This window comes from Dromiciops gliroides, chromosome 4 (genome assembly GCF_019393635.1).
Source record: "Dromiciops gliroides isolate mDroGli1 chromosome 4, mDroGli1.pri, whole genome shotgun sequence".
Taxonomy (NCBI): domain Eukaryota; kingdom Metazoa; phylum Chordata; class Mammalia; order Microbiotheria; family Microbiotheriidae; genus Dromiciops; species Dromiciops gliroides.
This window is the reverse complement of record NC_057864.1, coordinates 273308198-273327930: the sequence shown is the minus strand read 5'-3', so window position 1 is coordinate 273327930 and position 19733 is coordinate 273308198. Positions and strand designations below refer to the sequence as shown.

At 36.5% G+C, this 19733-nt stretch overlaps 1 protein-coding gene across 1 annotated transcript in view; it reads right to left on the bottom strand.

Annotated features, from left to right (window-relative positions):
* LOC122726312 (muscular LMNA interacting protein) overlaps positions 1 to 19733 on the bottom strand; it is a 402484-nt gene that overhangs the window by 67030 nt on the left and 315721 nt on the right. The window contains exon 12 of the mRNA XM_043963965.1: positions 6184 to 6393. Coding sequence (XP_043819900.1) covers positions 6184 to 6393 — 210 coding nt within the window. The remainder of the gene's footprint in view (positions 1 to 6183; positions 6394 to 19733) is intronic.

The following is a 19733-nucleotide window of genomic DNA, read 5'->3' as shown; positions in this document are numbered from 1 at the left end:
GGTGCTCCAATAAGGATAAAGCAAGATCTAGCAGCTTCTAAATTAAAGAACCAGAGGTCATGGAATATGATATTCCAGAGGGCAAAGGAACTGGGACTACAGCCAAAAATCATGTACCCAGCAAAACTAAGCATCATCTTTCAGAGGAAAACATGGAATTTCAATGAGAAAGAAGACTTTCAGGCATTTGTTATGAAAAGACCTGAACTGAATAGAAAATTTGACTTTCAAATACAAGACCCTGGAGAAGCATAAAAAGATAAACAGGAAAAAGACTTCATGAGGGATATTAAAAGATCAAACTGTTCATATTCCTATATGGGAAGATAATACTTCAAACTCATAAGAACTATCTCAGTAAGGAAATAACAGAGGACACAGGCCTGAACTGAATACGAAGGGGCGGTATCTGTAAAGCATTTATGTTTTGTTCTTTGTGGGGTGTCTTATGTCTGGGGCCAGATTTGGGCTTGGGGCCTCCTGTGTCCAGGGCTGGTGCATTGTCCACTGTGCCACCTAACTAACCCATAATGATACCTTTACAATAGGGTTGAGGTGTAGGAGAAATAGACTGGGGGAGGGGGAAGGGGGAAGGGGAGAAATGGTCTGGGGAGAGGTTGTTCACATGAAGGAAACAAGAAAAAAGCTTATGGAGGATAGGGGAAGAGGGGGAAGGAATTGGGGAGTGAGTGAACCTTAATATCATCAGAATTGACTCAAAGAAGGACTAACATACATACTCAAGTGGGTATAGTAATATATTTTTGCCCTAAGGGAGGGGAGGGAGATAAGGGGGGGAAGAGGGGAAGCAGGGAAGGGCAGACTGGGGGAGAGAGCAGTAAAAAAGCAAAATACTCCCGAGGAAGGTAAAGATGTTCTGCATAACTACACAAGTATGACATAGTGAATTGCTTGATTTCATTGGGAGGATTGAGGAGAGAGGGAGGAAGAAAATTTGGAACACAGAATTAGCTCAAAGACCTTAAACTGTTCAGAGTTGGCTCATGGAGGAAATAACATTCACACCCAGATGGGAGGAGTAATCTATTTAACCCTACAGGAAAGTAGGAGGGGAAGAGGATAAGGAAGGAAGGGTGAAAAAAAAGGGAGTGCAGAGTAGAGGAGGGGACAGTCAGAAGTAAAACATTTTTGAGGAGGAATAGTTTAAAAGAAGATAGAAAATAGAGTAAATACCATGGGAAGGGACTAGGATGGAGGGAAATAGTTATGAAGATTGAATATAATGGCAAAACATATGGTACCTACTTTGCTGGACTAATATGAAGAAAATTCTTTGTCAAGTTTAAAGTACTTTATTTAGGTTATGATGAACAGGATACTATCAGAAAAAACTGGAAAGACCTACATGAACTGCAGCAGAGTGAAATGTACTGTGTACAAAATAACAGCAATAGTGTAAGATGATCTGCTGGGAAGCATGTGGTTATTTTCAGCAAGTCAATGATCCAATATAACACTGAAGGACTTATGAAAATGGCAACCCATCTACAGAGAAAGAAGTGATAGTATCTGAAAATAGATGGAAACACATTTATTTTATTTTGTTGTTGTTGTTGTTGTTGAGGCAATTGGGGTTGGGTGACTTGCCCAGGGTCACACAGCTGGTGAGTGTTGAGGTCTAAGGCTGGATTTGAACTCGGGTACTCCTGGTTCCAGGGCCGGCACTCTATCTACTGCACCACCTAGCTGCCCCTGGAAACACATTTTTAAGAATTTTTTTTTCTCTTTGACAATTCCTCAATCTGAAGTTTTGGGTTTTTTTTTTTACTGTTTTCTCTCACAACCTAGCTAATGTGGGAATGTTTTCCATGACTACTCATGTATAACTTATTTTGAAATGCTTGATTTCTAGTGGGTGGGGGGTGGGAATGGAGGAGGAAGAGAAATTGGAACACAAATTTTTAAAAAATTGATGTTAAAATTTTTTTTACATATATTTTGGAAAATAAAATTCTATTCAATAAAAACAAACAAAAAAACAAACTAAAAACCCCCAACCTTCATTTGACTTTGATGTCCCCTCTAGCTGTTGCATTATTTCTTTCCTTCCAGCAATCAAATCTAATTAGTTAACATGATTGGAGGTAGGGTATATTAAAATGGAGTTATACCAGACTACTCATAACTTTAGGCTATCAATTCAAAGAATATGTGTCTTTTTCAATGGCAGGAGGGTTCTAAGTGACCCCAGGACAAGGAGATTATGTACTCAGACCACTGCTAGTCTTCAGCTATCTAGACAAAAGAATCTGTGTCCACCCAATCTTGAGTAGAACACAATGTGTTTCTTTACCTTAGATTAAATTCCTTGCAAGGTTGGGGTCTGAGCAATCTGAGGAGAGTTAATGCGAATTCATTTGGTAATGTCCTCCAGGAAAAAGGGACTTTTTAAAATGAGGAATTTAGAAAAAAGGGAGAGCCTCTGAATCTCCCCAAAATATCAGGTTATTGATAATCATTTCTCACACCTTTTTCTAGTAATGCACAGATAAATATAGAGAAAAACAGACAGTAGAATAACCAAGGGCTCAGGATTAGTCAGATATGGCAAAAGCCAAAGAAGGAAGAGACTCTAGGACATTAGGGGGAGAATCAGAAAGTGAAGTGTAAACTGAGAAGAGAGTAATTTCACTCAAAAAATGGTTTACCCTGAAGCAGGCTATATTTACATATATGCCCTAATTCTTGTAGCCAGGAATAGTTTGTACATATAAAGATCAAACAGCATTTAAGCAGGGGTTAATCAAAAAGAGACATTTCTACCTTTTTGGAAATAAAGAAATATAATCAAGTACAAGCTATAAAGATGAAATGCTAGGGTCTTTTGTTGAGATATGTTCCTTCTCAGAAAATAGTGAACTGACCTTGAGCACATTTTTTTTTTGAGTATGGGAATAACTCCCTATTCAACATCACTAAGTACCAGATACTAAAAAGCAGAGGACATACTAAACCATTCCTGATGATATGAAATCTTCCAATACACAGATGACTCCTATCTGATCATTTAGTACAGCCTAGAAAAAGAATTAACATATGGACAATATGTTGACAGTCTCCTTTCTGAACAGTTCCTGAAAACACCAAGAATACACAATAAAAATTTATAAAAAGTTGTGGTTAGTCATGTGGTTAAAAGGCTAAAATGTTGCAATAGAGAGTCAAGAAGATCTGGGCTCAACTCCTGTCTTAGACTTGTACTAGATCAGAAGTTTAATCATGGGTAAACCACTTAACATCTTAGGGCACCCTCTTCTGGTTTGTAAAATGAGAATAATAATACCTGAAGCATCTGACTCAGAGGTTATTCTGAGGAAAATATTCTGTAATCCTTAACATCTCCACAAATGTAAACTTAGTAGAAAAGTATCAAAATTTCCAAAATATAGGAATGGGGTTCAAGAAAAGTTAGCATAAATATCGAGTGTTATTAACTAAATGGACTTAATAATGACTGGAAAATATTGAATCTGAATTTCAAAGATTTTTTATTAATTATTAAAATTGTACTTCCCTGGAAAGATTTGGGACTAGGACATAGCAACAATCAAAGCTCTCAAAACACCACCCATTCATCCTGATTTTGCACCTGATTCTTCTTTGGTAGAGAGAGAAGGTCCTTTACAAGGTCCTTCTTTCATTTAAAGTTACAATCTAGCTGTGATGGTTATGATATTTTTCAAATCTATCATTTCTTCATGGCCATGTGTAAGCTTTAGGACAAAGGTGAATGGCATGCTATCCACAATATCCTCAAGTACAGCCTGAACTCAATTAAAATGTAATTGGTAAATAGTTAACAAAAAAAAGGAAGATGCAATAAAACACATGTAATGTCAGTTTGTGCTTTTCTGTTTTTTTTTTTCTGTGGGGCAATGGGGGTTAAGTGACTTGCCCAGGGTCACACAGCTAGTAAGGGTCAAGTGTTTGAGGCCGGATTTGAACTCAGGTACTCCTGAATCCAGGGCCAGTGCTTTATCCACTGCACCACCTAGCTGCCCCAATTTGTGGTTTTCTAACAGAGATCCTTATGTACACTTTAGTGGGCCTTGTTTCTATTTGACACCACAGCTTTAGACAATCTAGGCAAAGATTATGGACTTGGTTGATTATAAAAGACATTCAGCTTGCCTAAGAAATAATTAGTTATACTTGTACTTATTGATTCAGTGTCTCCTGCCATCCACCATCATACATCATATATCAGCCAGCCTTTAAGCTGATATAAAAAGATCAGATTTTATAGGAGAAACAAATAATTATATTTTTTACAAAAGGATTCATCATGTTTGCTGTAAGTAGCCAGGTGTATAATGATATTTAATACATAGGTGAATTTATAAAAATTATAGGTACATACAACTTTTGGGGCAAACATCTACTTTATCAAGTGTGATGCTCCTTTTATTGATAATGGTATAAATTATCCACAGTGGTCCAGTGCCTCTTTTCCAAGGCATCATCAAGTACTATAGATTTATCAGCTGATGGAGCCTTGGAGCTCATCTCGTCCAAATACTTCATTTTACAGATGAGGAAACTGGGACTCAAAGAGGTTAAATTACTTGCCTAAGATCACACAACTAGAAAGTGGCAGAGCAAGGTTTTTAACCTAGTACTCTGATTCCAAATCTAGCATTTTTTCCATTTTACCAGAAATTGGGATAAGATCTGCATAGACCCCCAAGGAGTGTAAAGGGAATAGGGATGACAATGAAGGAATAAATAATTTCTGGCTTCTTTTTGAAACTTACTACAAATGATTTTGCATCTGTTTTACTTACCTCCATTATATTTTTCTTGTTAAGTACCAAATGACTTATTCATTTACAAAATGATGTTTCTGTTAATGGCAAAATATATATGCACATAAGTAAAGAAATTAATATTAATTTATCTTTCTACATGTATTTGAATGAAGTGGGGTTTTAAGTTTTATTTTTTAATATAGCCATCTACTAAAATTACAAGTACCTCTTTGTCAATGCATTATTATTTAAATAAGCTTTTAAAGATAATTTAATGTGTTAAAGATAACTGAATTTTCCAGCATTATATGTTTTTAGAAAATCTTCCTGGGGCGGCAGGTGGGGGGGGAGATAATGTGAACTAATTTTTTTTAACCTTGGAAAAGGCTTTACAATATTTTTTTCAAATAATAATCTAAGATCTACCATTAGACCTATACACAAAAGAGATAAATGAAAGAAGGGAATTCATATGTGACAAAAATATTTATAGCAGTTCTATAGGTAGTAGCAAAGAACTAGAAACTAAGGGGGTACCCACCAATTGAGTATATGGGTATACTCAATACCCATGGGTATATGAATATAATGGAATACTATTGAGCCATAGAAAAGTATGAAAGAGATAGTTTCAAAGAAACTTTGGAAGACTTCTATAAACTGTTGCAGAGTGAACTGACCAGAACTACTGGGAGAAATTTATACAACAACAACACTATAAATGCAAATAACTTTGAAAGACTTCACAACTCTGATCAGTTCAATAACCAACCATGATTCTAGGGGACTAATGATGATTCATGTTGCCCACCTCATGATAGAGAATGACAAACTGGAAATACAGAATAAGATAAATATTTTTGGACATACCCAATGTGGGAATTTGTTTTGTTCAACTGTGCATTTTTGTTGCAAATTGTTTTTCTTTTTTCTTTTCCAATGGAAGAGGGGAGTGGAGTATGAGTGAAAGAAAAATAAATGCTTGTTAATTGGTGGGGGGAGGGGGAATATTGACCTAAAATATACCAAAAAAAAACCCAAAAAACTTCAATGCCCAATGAATTTAAATATCCTTAATGTGTCTTCTTATACCACATTGAAAGTTCTTTTGGTTTTTTGTTTGTTTGTTTAGGGGATAGGATTTTGGGGATGGTCTAGACTAGAACCTTTAGTGTGTAACCTCCACCTACTCTCCTCTGGTTTATAATCTTAGAGAGTGGCCTGGGGCACTCATATTACCTGCCCAGGGTCACACAGATAGCATTAACAGAGACCAAATTTCAGCCTAGGTCTGCCTAACTCCAAAGCTGAACATTTATTTATTATGCCATGATACTTTTCACTTAAGCTTTAGGTAACTCAAAATAAAACATCAATATTTCTAACACAGGCTATTTCAGTAGAGAATTCTCACCTTATTATACAACCTGTTGTGACTGAATGAAGTAGGGGAATTCACATGTCCATCACCCAGAGAGATAGAGGACAAATGACTGAAAGGTCCAGGGGTAAGGCAGTCAGTATATGAGAAGCTCAGGGGATGCAACAGTGATTTAGCAGGAGGAAATGGTTTAGTCTTATAGAGAGGATGGAGAGGAGCAGCATCATGAAGAGAAGCAGTATCCTAAAAAGAAGAAAGGCATACAAAGTTTTATTAGTGGATAAGTAAAAAACAAACAGACTAAAGCCCAGTGTTTGGAAACTACTTTTACAAAAAAATAACAAAAACCCCTCACACAAACCAGGCCTCCAAAATAATAATTAGTGGTGGGGGGTGGGGGGAGACTGAAAGAGGGGAAGTGCAAGGAAGAAAGAGGTAAATGAAGAGAATAAGCACTTATTAAGTGTCTACTATATGCCAAGCACTGTGCTAATTATTTTTTACAAATATTATTTCATTTGAGTGTCACAACCACCCTGATAGGTACATGCTATTATTATCCCCATTTTAGAATTGAAGAAATTGAGGTAGGAAGAGGTTAAGTAATTTGCCCAGGGTCATTTACAAAAGTATCTGAGGATCGAAATCAGATCTTCATAAATCCAAGTCAAGCACTCTATACACTGCCAACATTTGTCCATGAGACAAATGTTTCTAGATGACAGCACTATTTGGTCCCAAGTATTATACCCACCCTGAATTATTTATCTACATAGAACTAAAATAACTATAGAAAGTATCAGAAGTAAAGGGAAAACCTGACTCAAGTGGCAGCCAAACCAGAGAGTTTTGTTTGGAAAAACTCCTATGGCAAAACAAATTTAAAAAGGAGTACATGAATGAATGCACAGACTAATAATAAAATTTATATTTTGAAAAGGTTTGGAGACAAGTATTTTTTAAGGTGAAGCCATTCTTCATTTTGTTGTGAAAGATTCCTGGTCTCCAATGGTCAGATACCAGTAATTCGGTTCCTGGTTATCCCCAGATTTCACCACTTAGCAATATAAATGAAATCCCAAACCTCTCTGTGCATCTTGGACCAGACTAAGGCAGGGGCTCTAGTGTAAGAATGGTGGAGTTCTCCTTCTACAAGTCTTACAGAATGTGTTTTTGTTGTTCTTGTTTGTTTTTTTTGTTTGTTGTTGTTGTTATTGATGTTGTCGTTGTTTTTCATGGGGCAATGAGGGTCAAGTGACTTGCCAGAGTCACAGAGCTAATAAGTGTCAAGTGTTTAGTGTTTGAGGTCAGATTTGAACTCAGGTCCTCCTGAATCCAGGGCTGTTGCTTTATCCACTGCGCCACTCAGCTGGCCCCAAGTCTTATAGAATGTAAACTTCCTCAGGGCAGGGAACATTTTTTTGTTTTGTTGTGTTGTGTTGTGTTTTGGCTTGTTGTTCCTTTATTTGTTTAGTAAGTGCTTAATAGGAATAGGGAAGGGGAAGCTAAGTGACAGTGTATAAAACACCAACCCTGGATTCAGGAGGACCCGAGTTCAAATCCAGCCTCAAACACTTGACACTTACTAGCTGTGTGACCGTGGTCAAGTCACTTAACCCTCATTGCCCGCAAAAAAAAAAAAATAGGGAACTAAACCTGGTATTTAACTGGAAGCAAACTTCTAAATAAGAAAACTCTCAAACAATGCAGATTCAAGGCCTCAGTGTAGCTTAATTAAGCATCTGAATTACTTAATGTACTGGCAGCTAGCTAGTACAGTAGATAAGATGCTGGTCCTGAATTCAGTAAGACCTAAGTTCAGATCCAGTCTCAGATGCTTGATAGTTGTGTTACCCCAAGCAAGCCAACTTAACCTATGCCTGCCTCAATGTCCTCAATTGTAAAATGAAAATAATAAGAGCACCTTCCTCCCAATTTATTGTGAGAATCAGATCTTACTATAGTACCTGGCTTAGAGTGAGTATTTATTAAATGTTTGTTCCCTCCTTTCCTGAGAGGTTCAGTGACCTTCCCAGGGTAACATTTCCAGCATTTTTCAGAAGTAGAACTTGAACCTTTGTCTTCCTTAGTTTCAGATTCTACTCTTTCTATATATTACAGTATGCCACCCGTTAATAATATTATCAGGTGAAATACTTGTAAAGATCTTTGCAAAACTTAAAACACTATATAATTGCTAGCTTTTGTTATTATGTATTATTACGTGTTATAATATTAATAAATATTAGTTGATTGATTTATTAACAGATAAGAGATTGGCTAGCTTCAGATCAAATCAGGATTTCCTTCTGCCAAAAGTAAATCCTAGCTAATTAACTCAAGACTGGAGCAAGTATTTAGCCCTAATAACAAGGATCCAAGGAGAAAACCTTTATAGAGAAAAATCTTCCATTTCAAACATCCCCAGCTTCTGTCACTGACCCTAGGGAGCTAAGTGACACAGAAGGTAGAGTACTAAATTTGGAATCAGCAGGACCTTAGTCTGAATTATGCCTCAGATACTTTGACAAATCATTTAAACTCTCAGTGCTTTTGTCTCCTCATTTTTAAAATGGAGAAGTTGGACTAAATGGCTTCTAAATTTTCTTCAAGCTCTAAATTAATGATCCGTAATCCCTCCACGCCACTCTATCCTCTATTTCTTGTTAAGATGCTTTTGCCAACCTTCAGATTCAACCATTAGCACCTTTACCAGAGAAAAGATGCATTGAGCAAATAAACAATTAGATTTTCCACTAGTCCTATCCCAATAATTTATTGAGCCATGTAGGATCCATGAGTTCTCAACAGGTATCCCAGAAGATCCCACTTTCAAAAGGGGGTCCTTCCTGAGCTAGGCCTAGTGACAGACTTTGAATCTGACAGATTCAAGGCTAGTCAAACACTAGCCTCACTAAACTGAGGAAGGCTCATCACTAGGTTGGCCACCAAGTAATTAATATTTTTTGGCCACTGCAAATCACCTTCAACTAAAACAAAGAAAAATCAAAATCTACATTGGAAGAGGAGATAACCACATCAATGAAATCTCCCTTCTTTGAAGTGTTTACCCATAGCAAGGTAAGACCAAGAACACATGAAATGCTACTGTGTTTCCCCCACATCCACCCCAATTAGTCCCACTTCCAACTCAGCCCCTGTGGCTATTAGCTTGGGAAACAACCCCTGTAGAGATAAGACCTAGAAACTGCTCCCAAAAACATTGAAGGTCCAACCTCTTCAGTAAACACAGATACTAAAAATCCAGAATATAAAGTTCTTGATATCAAAGTATTTGGCAAAGTCAAATGGCTGAATATAAGAAGCACATATGTTCTCAACAGTGGAAAAGACATTAAGGAAGAAGTATTACCATCTCCTTTACTGCTGAACCCTAAGAACTATGGGACCTTTCCATCTAACTTGCAGCACAAATCTCCCCCAAAATGTCTTCCCCATTAGACTGAGCTCCTTCAAAATAGGGACTATCTCTGCTTTTTTATTTGTATCCCCAGCACTTAGAACAGTATTTTGTACATTGTAAGCACTTAATAAACATTTTAATTAATTAATTAATTAGTTTGTTTTTTTTTATTTATGCGTATACCCAGCATCTTAGATTTATAACTGGCTTGGAAGCCACTGAATACAAACCTTTCATTCTCCAGATAAGGACATTGAAGCAGAGGTTAAGTTACTTTCCCAAGTTAACAAAGCTAGTAAGTGTCTGAGACAGGATTTCAGTACAAGTCTTCCTGACACCAAGGCCAGGGTCCTATCCACTGTGCCATGTGTTGAACGTGTGATGACAAATTTCAAAAGAAGTAGAAAATGAAACTTTAAGTCACACAGAATTCCCAAGGTATTTATAAAAGCTTTAGGAATTATAATGCAATTATTTCAGCTCTCTGTTCTGGAAACTTTCCCCCTCTTCTACTTTTTCTAGGAGAAAGACACAGTAATAAGCAATATTTGATTTTAAGTGAAAATGAAATTTGGTCTAAAATGAGAACCATCGCTCATAATGACATAGAGCTTGCAAGTAAACTCAACCTTGAAAATTATGCAATTGGTATTTTTTATGCAAATCGAATGGAAAATGGTAAAGCAATTTATTGGCATAATACATCATGCTAATCTTCTACAAAGATTACTTCCTGGATCACTAAATTTCTTTATCAACTGAATTTCTTTTTTTTTTTCATTTTTAGCAGTATGATGTTTATTGGGGATTTCTTAACATTTAATATCATGCCTAGGATTTTTTTTATAAGTAAAAGGGTATAATGGAATTCAAAGTCAAGGATAATACATAAACCTTTGCTGTTGAGTTCACATCACATAATTTTAGTTTATGGAAGGGTCCTTAGAGTTTATTCAGCCCAGTGAACTAAGCACAAGTTTTCAGGAACATCTTCACCATGAGTTGAGTAGTATGCTAATATCATCCATTGTGGAAATTATTCAGAGTGACAATAAGTGTCTTCCCCAATTCCTTCAGTCAAGTCCTAAGCATCAGATATTGGTTCTATCTAGAATGCATCCATGGTAGGGTTTAATGAAGTTAACTAATTCCTCCAAACTTTAGTAATAAGCTAACAAACAACATAATATGATTTTCCAATCTTTTTTTTTAAACAAATAAAACACCTGAGATCCAAAGAGGATGTATGGTTTCCCCAAGATCACACAGATAGTAGCAGAAATGGGAGGAGAATACAGGTCTCCTGAGTCCTCCCAGTTAGGACAGGGCAATTAGGGCTTTGTCCCATGGCACATTACTTAGAGGCTAATGCTAGCACTTGAATTCTTCAGGTATGAAAACACAGTTTAGCACTTAATTAGGCAAAATGCTTAGTTAATATAAGAAGCTGTAAGACTGTGAGCTAGAGTGAGCTTCTTCCTATGCAAGAGCAAGCCAATGCTGGTATACTGGAGTCTCTGTCTCCCATCTTGCTTATCATGGTGTCATCCCATCTACCCGTCGCCTGAAGATACTCTTAAATAGTTTTTTTTTTTCTTGTATGAAGTATTTTGTTTTTTCCGTTACATGTAAAGATAGTTCTCAACTTTTGTTTATACATGCTTTACAATTTCAGATTTTTCTCCCTCCCTCCCCTCCCTCCCCCCTCCCCTAGACAGCAGGTAATCTAATATAGGTTATATCTATATATCTCTATACATATACATATAGATATATATATACACACACACATATATATACACATAATAACATTAATCCTATTTCTGCATTAATCCTGTTACAAGAGAAAGAATCAGAGCAGTGTTGGAAAACCTCAAAATAGAAAAAAAAACAACAGCACCCAAAACAAAAGAAATAATATGGTTCAATCAGCATCTATACTCCACAGTTCTTTCTTTCTTTTTTTTTTCTTGGATTTGGAGATCCTCTTCTATCATGAGTTCCCTGGAACTCTTCTGTACCATTGCATTGGTGAGAAGAATATAGTCCATCACAGTAGGTCAACACTCAATGTTGATGATACTGTGTACAATGTTCTTCTGGTTCTGCTCATCTCACTCATCATCAGCTCACGTAAGACCCTCCAGGTTTCTCTGAACTCTTCCTGCTCATCATTTCTTACAGCACAATAGTATTCCATTGTATTCATATACCACAACTTCTCCAGCCATTCCCCAATTGATGGGCACCCTCTCAACTTCCAATTCCTTGCTACCACGTAAAGAGCAGCTATAAATATTTTTGTACATGTGGGTCCCTTTCCCCCTTCCATGATTTCTTTGGGCAAAAGACCTAAAAGTGGCATTGCTGGGTCAAAGGGTATGCACAGCTTTATCGCCCTTTGGGCATAATTCCAAATTGCTCTCCAGAATGGTTGGATCAGCTCACAGCTCCACCAACAATGCATTAGTGTTCCAATTTTCCCACAGCCTCTCCAACATTTATTATCTTCCTTTTTTGTCATTTTAGCCAATCTGATAGGTGTCAGGTGGTACCTCAGAGTTGTTTTAATTTGCATCTCTCTAATCATTAGAGATTTAGAGCATTTTTTCATATGGGAATAGATAGCTTTGGTTTCTTAAATAGTTTTTAAGACTCATTTCAGGGGCAAAAATTTCCTGTTGTTCTGCTCCCCATCCAATGCTCTTTCCACTGTCTCAAGTTTGATTGTTCTGATATTTCTTAAAGATAATGACCAAATGCATTGTTCTGTACCTCTCCAAAATATATAAATGAAATGTAAAACCTTCCATCAATCATCCATCTACATAATTACAAACTTGCCCACAGTTGACATCTCATCTACAAAGCTTCTGGGCAGCTAATCTAATTTTTCATGTTTTATAAAACCAATGTTTTGGTGTTTTGCATAAGATTCACTTTCATATCCATATTCTTTGAATACAGTTGAGATGTCAGTGAGCTGTATAACTTGTAGTAGATTTTGATAGAATGCCAAGAGAATTAAGTTTGTTATCTCTGCTGCTGATTAACTTGAGAATTTTCTTCTTAATTACAAAAAATCATAGGACAAAAAAGAGAGGTAGCTTTAGTGAAAATCAAATTTACTTTTAAGCTTAATTTTAAAACAGGGGAGGAATTAATTATTTTGGATAACCATAGCATCATATCCTGCAAGGGTTCAGGAAACTTTGAACTCATGAAGCTGATAATTTCCTCTTTCATGACCAAAAAAAAAGTTAGCAGACTTAATAACCTGGCTGTTTGTGATGACAAGTAGAGATTCCACAGAATATGCCTTTGATTTGATAGAGGAGGCTAGATTTAATAGATTCAGAATACTGAGCATCCAAAGTCATAGTGTGTTGGTTTTCTACAGCTGTACCAAAGGGCATCTGGGGCACATTGAGCACCTCTTGCAACTGCTGTATCTTATATACTTTGTTTCATCCCAGCATTTTAAAGTAATTTTCTTTCTTGTGGTTTAAAATTAAAGGGGAAAAAAGTCCATTTTATATCTGTCCCGCCTGTCCTTTTTCTACTTGCCTGTGGTTACCTTGAAAAACAAAAAGTCAATCCTTTGTAAAAACCTGGCTGAATGCTTCTCTTTGTATCTGTAGCTCATAACACAATGCCTGGCTCATAGTATATACTTAATAAATGCTGGGTGACTGACTGACTAATTAAAGCTTCCCTCCTTCCTTTTTTCCAATATTTGCACCCCAGCATGGCCAAACAAAATCTACTACTTTTATCCCCAGTTCCTGGAATAGTAGGTATTAATAAATATTTATGCTTGATTTATTGGTTTTGGATGAGATAATCTTTGATCCCTTTCTGCTTCCTATAAAAATTCTTTAACTCAGAATTCAATTAGCTGATATTTCTATCATTGGTAACAGAAATTAGGTAAATCACAGTTATAAGGGTAAGAGAACAGTAATACTTAACCTCTTACACTTCCTCAATTAAAGAGATCACAGCCATAATCCTCATAAAATGGCTTAGAGAAGAAAAAATGTGTATTATAGGCATATTAGTGACAGACAGCCAAAGAGAATCCATGTATCTGCCCTCCCCAACACACACACACACACACACACACACACACCAGGAACACATTTCTTTAACTTTTTCATTGGGTAACTTCTTTCCCATAAACTTTCATCTTCAGGGAGCAATATAATCCCCCCCAAAACATCCTATTTTCCAAATACTATTATTTCTGGCTTGAAACAAACAATACATAACCTATGAGATTTGAAGCAATTTCATTATCACAAGTTTATAGGTCAAGAGCTGGAAGAGATCTAAGAACCTATTTCATTATGTCTACCACAGTATTTCTGTTTACAGATGAGGAAACTATCCAGCTCACCCAGAACAGCTGAATGACTTGCCCTAGGCCATAATAAATAACTAAGGAGAATCAAAGGCAAGATCTGAACCTGGGTCACCTGACTCTATAACCAGCATTTTCTCCTCAGTATTACACGCTCAACATTTGTTTTCACAATTTCAAGGTATTCAAATATAATATTTTTGAATCATTTTCTGTCCCTTCCCCCACAGGCTTTAGACAAATCAGATGATTTAATATCAAAAGTTCATGGTTGACATGTCAAATTCTCAGAGCAACATGACAGTGACAAATGTGAAACAATATGGTAGAGATACCAAATAATGAATAAGGGAAAGTGACCCCATGTATATATTTAAGACTAGTTCCATCTGAGGGAATTTAACAGTAGCATATTTTTGTAGGAGGTTTAATACCACATAGAATTGATAAAGGCATGGCCTTTCCCTTGTAAGGCGCAGCTAGGTCATGCAGTGGATAGAGCACCAGACCTGGAGTCACGAAGACCTGAGTTCAAATCTGGCCTCAGAAACTTAGTAGCTGTGTCACCCTGGGCAAGTCACTTCACCCTGTTTGCCTCAGTTCCCTCATATGCAAAATAAACTGGACAAGGACTTGGCAAACTACTCCATTATCTTTGTCAAGGAAACTACAAATGAGGTCCTGAAGATTAGACATGACTGAAACAACTGAACAACACAATTTTCCTTGTAACTTAGCTTTTGTGCTTATTGGGATTCACTCTTGTATGGAAAGGTTATGGAGAATTGGGGGAACTGAAGAACTCTGTCACCTGGTACTTACACATACCTGCATCAGTCTGACTGTCCCAGAAATCATAAACTGCTGCTTGATAGTGCCAACCCCAGTGTGAACCTCAGTTCTTGTATATCACAGGCCAAGAGATGTGTTTCTTTATTGCTTACTTAGTGGGTGTTTAAGGCCCTTGGAGGGGACCAAATTGGAGGCACTGTGGTATTATGCAAAGAACTCTAGCTCAGGAGTGAAAAACTAGGTTTAAGTCTTGCTTATTTACCTATGTGACCTGGGGCGGGGGAGGGGAGGAACATTAAACATCTCTGAACATCAGTTTTCTCAATATGTAAAATGATGGTTTTGTAAAAATGTTTTCTAAACTTTTGAGTTCTAGATCTATGCTATGCTATGAACGTAGTTATTTCCAATTATTTAAAAGAAACCCTTTTAAACTTCTCCAAATGTATTCCCTCTGTAACAGTAGGCCTAAGGCCTATCTACCAGTAACTTGTGACACCACTTGGATCATACTGCCTAGTATCATACATAGCTTCCTTTTGGCTCAGACCTGAGTCTAATGGCTCTAAACTTATAAATTCAAGTATTTATTGAACAATCGCCTCCTGGGTCCGAAATATTGTCCACTATAAGTTAGAAAATTATAAGTTTCTCAGGAAAAGGGAAAGACTGGGTCATATATGTTGATTATAGACCAAAGTTTCTTAAACCATGTGTCATGACCTAATATGGGGTAGTGTAACTGAATGTTGGGGTTACAAAAAAGTTGGTAACAGTACAAGGATATGCATACCTATATTTTGTTTGTTTGTTTTTTGGGGGGTTGTGTGTTGTTGTTTTTTTCTTGCAGGGCAATGAGGGTTAAGTGACTTGCCCAGTATCACACAGCTAGTAAGTGTCAACTGTCTGAGGCCAGATTTGATCTCAGGTCCTCCTGAATCTAGGGCTGGTGCTTTATCCACTGTTCCACCTAGCTGCCCCCATGCATACCTATTTTATATACCTATGTACCTGGGGTCATGTAAAAATTTCTTGGGTGAAAAAGGGTGTTAAGTGGAAAAAGTTTAAGAAGCCCTGTCTAAGATCACCCATTATATATGGTGATCTTAGACAAGTACCAGAAGTTCTCCATATGAGCTATGGGTTCTCAAAGTTGGAAGGGATGCCAGAAATCTAGTCTCACCTATTCCCGAGCAGTAATTCCCTCTGTGGCATTCCTGACAATTGGTAATTAATCTCAGCTTGAAACCTTCTGGAGATAGTAGAACCGACTGCTTTCCAGAGCAGTGCATTCTATTTTCAGGCAGCTGGAGGTGTTAATAATAATGATGGCTGACATTCATATAATGAATTAAGGTTTGCACAGTTTTAGGTTCGTAGTCTAATTTGCTACTCACAGCAATCCTGTGGAGTAGGTACTATAAATTTATGTGGGTCCATCTCTTGATGATGGAATTGGGGTTTATGAAAGTTAAATTTCTATCAAAAGTAAGTGACTTACTCATAAGTGGAAGGAGGTAGATGTCATGGGAGAGATATTTCCTCTCTGAGTTCATGTGGTGGGTAACTGCTGCCAAGTACAGATTTACCAGAATGCAAAAATTATGGAGGTAAAAACCTAGGTTATATTAATATTCTCAGGCCTCAAAGAAAACCTCAACAATCATGAGGATTCTAACAAGGCTTCTTCTAGGAAAAATTATGTTAGAGTAGCAGAGAAATAATTCTTTTATATATTACAATCTTGTGCATTCCTCTTAGGCCATAAACATTAATGGGGAGATAGGTCCATTATTCCTGAATTTCCTTCCTTCAATGTCATAAAGTAGAACAAATTTAAACAGTTATCTCAAATATCCCTTAAAGAAACAAATTTTGTCAAACAATAGATAAATATACATAAAGTTATACATTAAACTGTATTTAGAGGAGTCACAATTAGGGTGACTAAGGAAGAGAATTTACATGTCACCAAGGTGTCAGGGACAGTTGAGAGTCTTCCTCTGGGTTCCTATCTAAGGAATGTTTAAGGCTTTTAAGGACATTTTTACATCCACTGAGACAGTTTCTAATCAGGTGAGCTTAAAATTAAAAGACTTTGATTAGGGAGCAGTGAGGTGGTGCAGTGGATAAAGCACCAGCCCTGGATTCAGGAGGACCTGAGTTCAAATCCAGCCTTGACATTCACTAGTTGTGTGACCCTGGGAAAGTCACTTAACCCTCATTGCCCTGCAGGAAAAAAAAAACTGACTTTGATTAACTAAAAATTGTAGTAGGAATGGTCCTAAGTCTCAAATTATAAAAGGAGAATCAAAAATTCCCAAAACCAAGGGAATAAGCATTTATTAAGCACCTATCATATGCTTAGGCACTGTACTAAGCATTTTATACATATAGTACAACAATTGCCATTTTACAGTTGAAGACACCGGGGTATACAGAAGTCACCTGATTGGTCTAGGGTCACACAGAATAAGTATATGATGCTAGATTTGAACTCAGGTCCTCCTCACACCATGCATAGAGCTCTTTCCACTGCACCACCTAGCTGTCTGAGCTAGGTGAGGGGAAATTGAAACACAAGTCTCTTCTGACTCCTAATATATCACTACATCATGCTACATCTCTTAGGAAAATATCATAGGAAGTTGTTTCTTATATTTAATCCAAATCCTATTAATAGCCGTTCAATCTTCTATCACCAAGCAGAAATCCAGTCCTTTATCCATGTCACAACTCTCCAAGTATTTGAAAACAGAAACTATTTCCCACCAAAATCTTTCCTTAGCCATGCTAAATAGCCTCCTCTCTATCATTCAAGCCACACATCTTGTCTACAAAGGTGTTCTAAGAGACCATTCTGCTGCTATCCGGGGTACAATTTTTTGGTCATATTCATCTCTTTCCAAAGCCCCTGTCCAAAAAGCAAACAAACAACTAAATAAAGATTAATCTGCCATAGTTTGTTTTTACTTATGTGCTGACAACAAAGAGATTATAGATCCATTGATGTATCATAAATACTTCTAGTCAGGATGCTCCATTGATGGGAAAAAATTGGATTAGAGTCAGAAAACTTGCATTCAAATTTCAGCTCCAACATTTATTAGTTCTATGACTGGAAAAATTAGTCATTGTGGAAGCCTCTGTTTCTGTATTTGTAAAACGGGAATAAAAATAATAATAATACTTTTCACTACCTATCTCATGAACTTACTGAGAGGAGTGTGCTTTCTCAACTACAAAGCACTATATAAAAATAAGTAGTTTAATTCTATCAAGATGACTGTGGTGAGAACATCTTGCCTACAAGGAGGGAAAATGGTAAAGATTTGTCCTCAGTTTATCTTTTGTCTTTATCAAATGTTTCATGAGCACTCATCTCTTTGGAAAACTTGGTGTAAACCATGGTCATAATGGAATTGGGCACTTAGTACAAGACATTTTCTCCACCAAACAGCAACACATTTCAGTGATCAGGATAAGGATGAGAATTGTACCTGTGATTTTATTATTGTATGAAGTTTCTCCACAAATTATAATCTTAGAGAGTTGCCTAAGTGATCAAGAGGTTGTAACTTGTCAAGGGTAACACAGATAGTATGCGTCAGAGATTTTACTTGAACCCAGATCTTCCTGACTCCAAGGTCAGCTCCTACTCATCATACAATACCATTTCTCTACTTCACTGAATCTAGAAAAAAATGGAAAATATCTTCCAAAATGAAATAGAATTTTTTATTACTTTGAAAGTATAAGCAGACCATGTACAAATTTGATATTCACGACATCAAACCATCACAAATTGCATCAAGTAACAAAATTTGTATCTCTAAAGCAAACAAATTGAGTACTAAGATTGTCTGAAATGACTTAAATGCTTTATTCTTGTTTTTTAAAGAATTATCTTAAAGTTGTTTGGATTTTTATATACTGAGGTTGTATTCTTTTAAATCCACAGCTGTATTAATCAAGGAATTTAAGTCAACTCAACAATGTTCTGCAACGAATTTGTTTGTATATGTATGTGTGTGTGGGTGTGTTTTCCCTTCCAGCTCACAGCCAAATAGCCAGATAGATACCCAACAATTTGGGAAGAGAGATAAAAAAGTAAAAGAAATCCACAAAGTCTATGACAAAGGGAGCAGAGGGAGAAAATTTATGGAGTCTTCTGAGCTTCAACAAACAAGAGGAATATAAAGCAATGTCTCCAAGAAAAGTGAAGGCAAATTATGAAAAGCCACGTCTACAAAAATTGATATTGTGTTTCAATTAAAAAAAAAAACTTTATGTATCCTTCATCTACTTGCTGATTATGTAGCAAAGTCAGGGAAGATGTGCTCCATGCACACATGGAAGTCTTGGGGACATCTAACTTATTTTCCAATTTCCTGTCAGCTTGTTTCTTGACTCATTTTTGTATTTAATCTTATCATCCCAAACTCTAGGGTAATCTTGAGGTATATGCTCTCACTAATCAAGAGAATTTCAAAATCTCTCATTAGTTAATAAGTTGATCGGAGCCCCACCCCATTTTTATTAAATATTTTTACTTAATAAACTGAGGAAAACTATTTTCTTATGGAAGCAATTATTCAGATTTCAATTTCTATAAAAACCCTTAGCTAGTCAGATTTATTCTATATTAAGGTTACTGGCTATACAATTTATCAGCAATGTAACCAGTAATAACAGAAAGACATAATGACTATTTACACTATGTTAGTTTTGAACATGATCATGGTTAGACCCACCTCTACTAATTACTGTAATTAACTACATAAGACTTTTCTTCGTTTCAGAAAACATAATCCCACATCATTCAGCTTTTTCAGAATAAAAAATAAAGTCTATGAAAGAATCCTCTTCATAAGATGAAGGTAACAGAAGTTTCATAAAGACAAAAGATCCCTACATCCTCCACCTCTGTCTTCACCAATTTATCTCCAGCCAGAACAGGAAAAAAACACACATATCACTGGTTTCTTTCATGCCATCACTCAA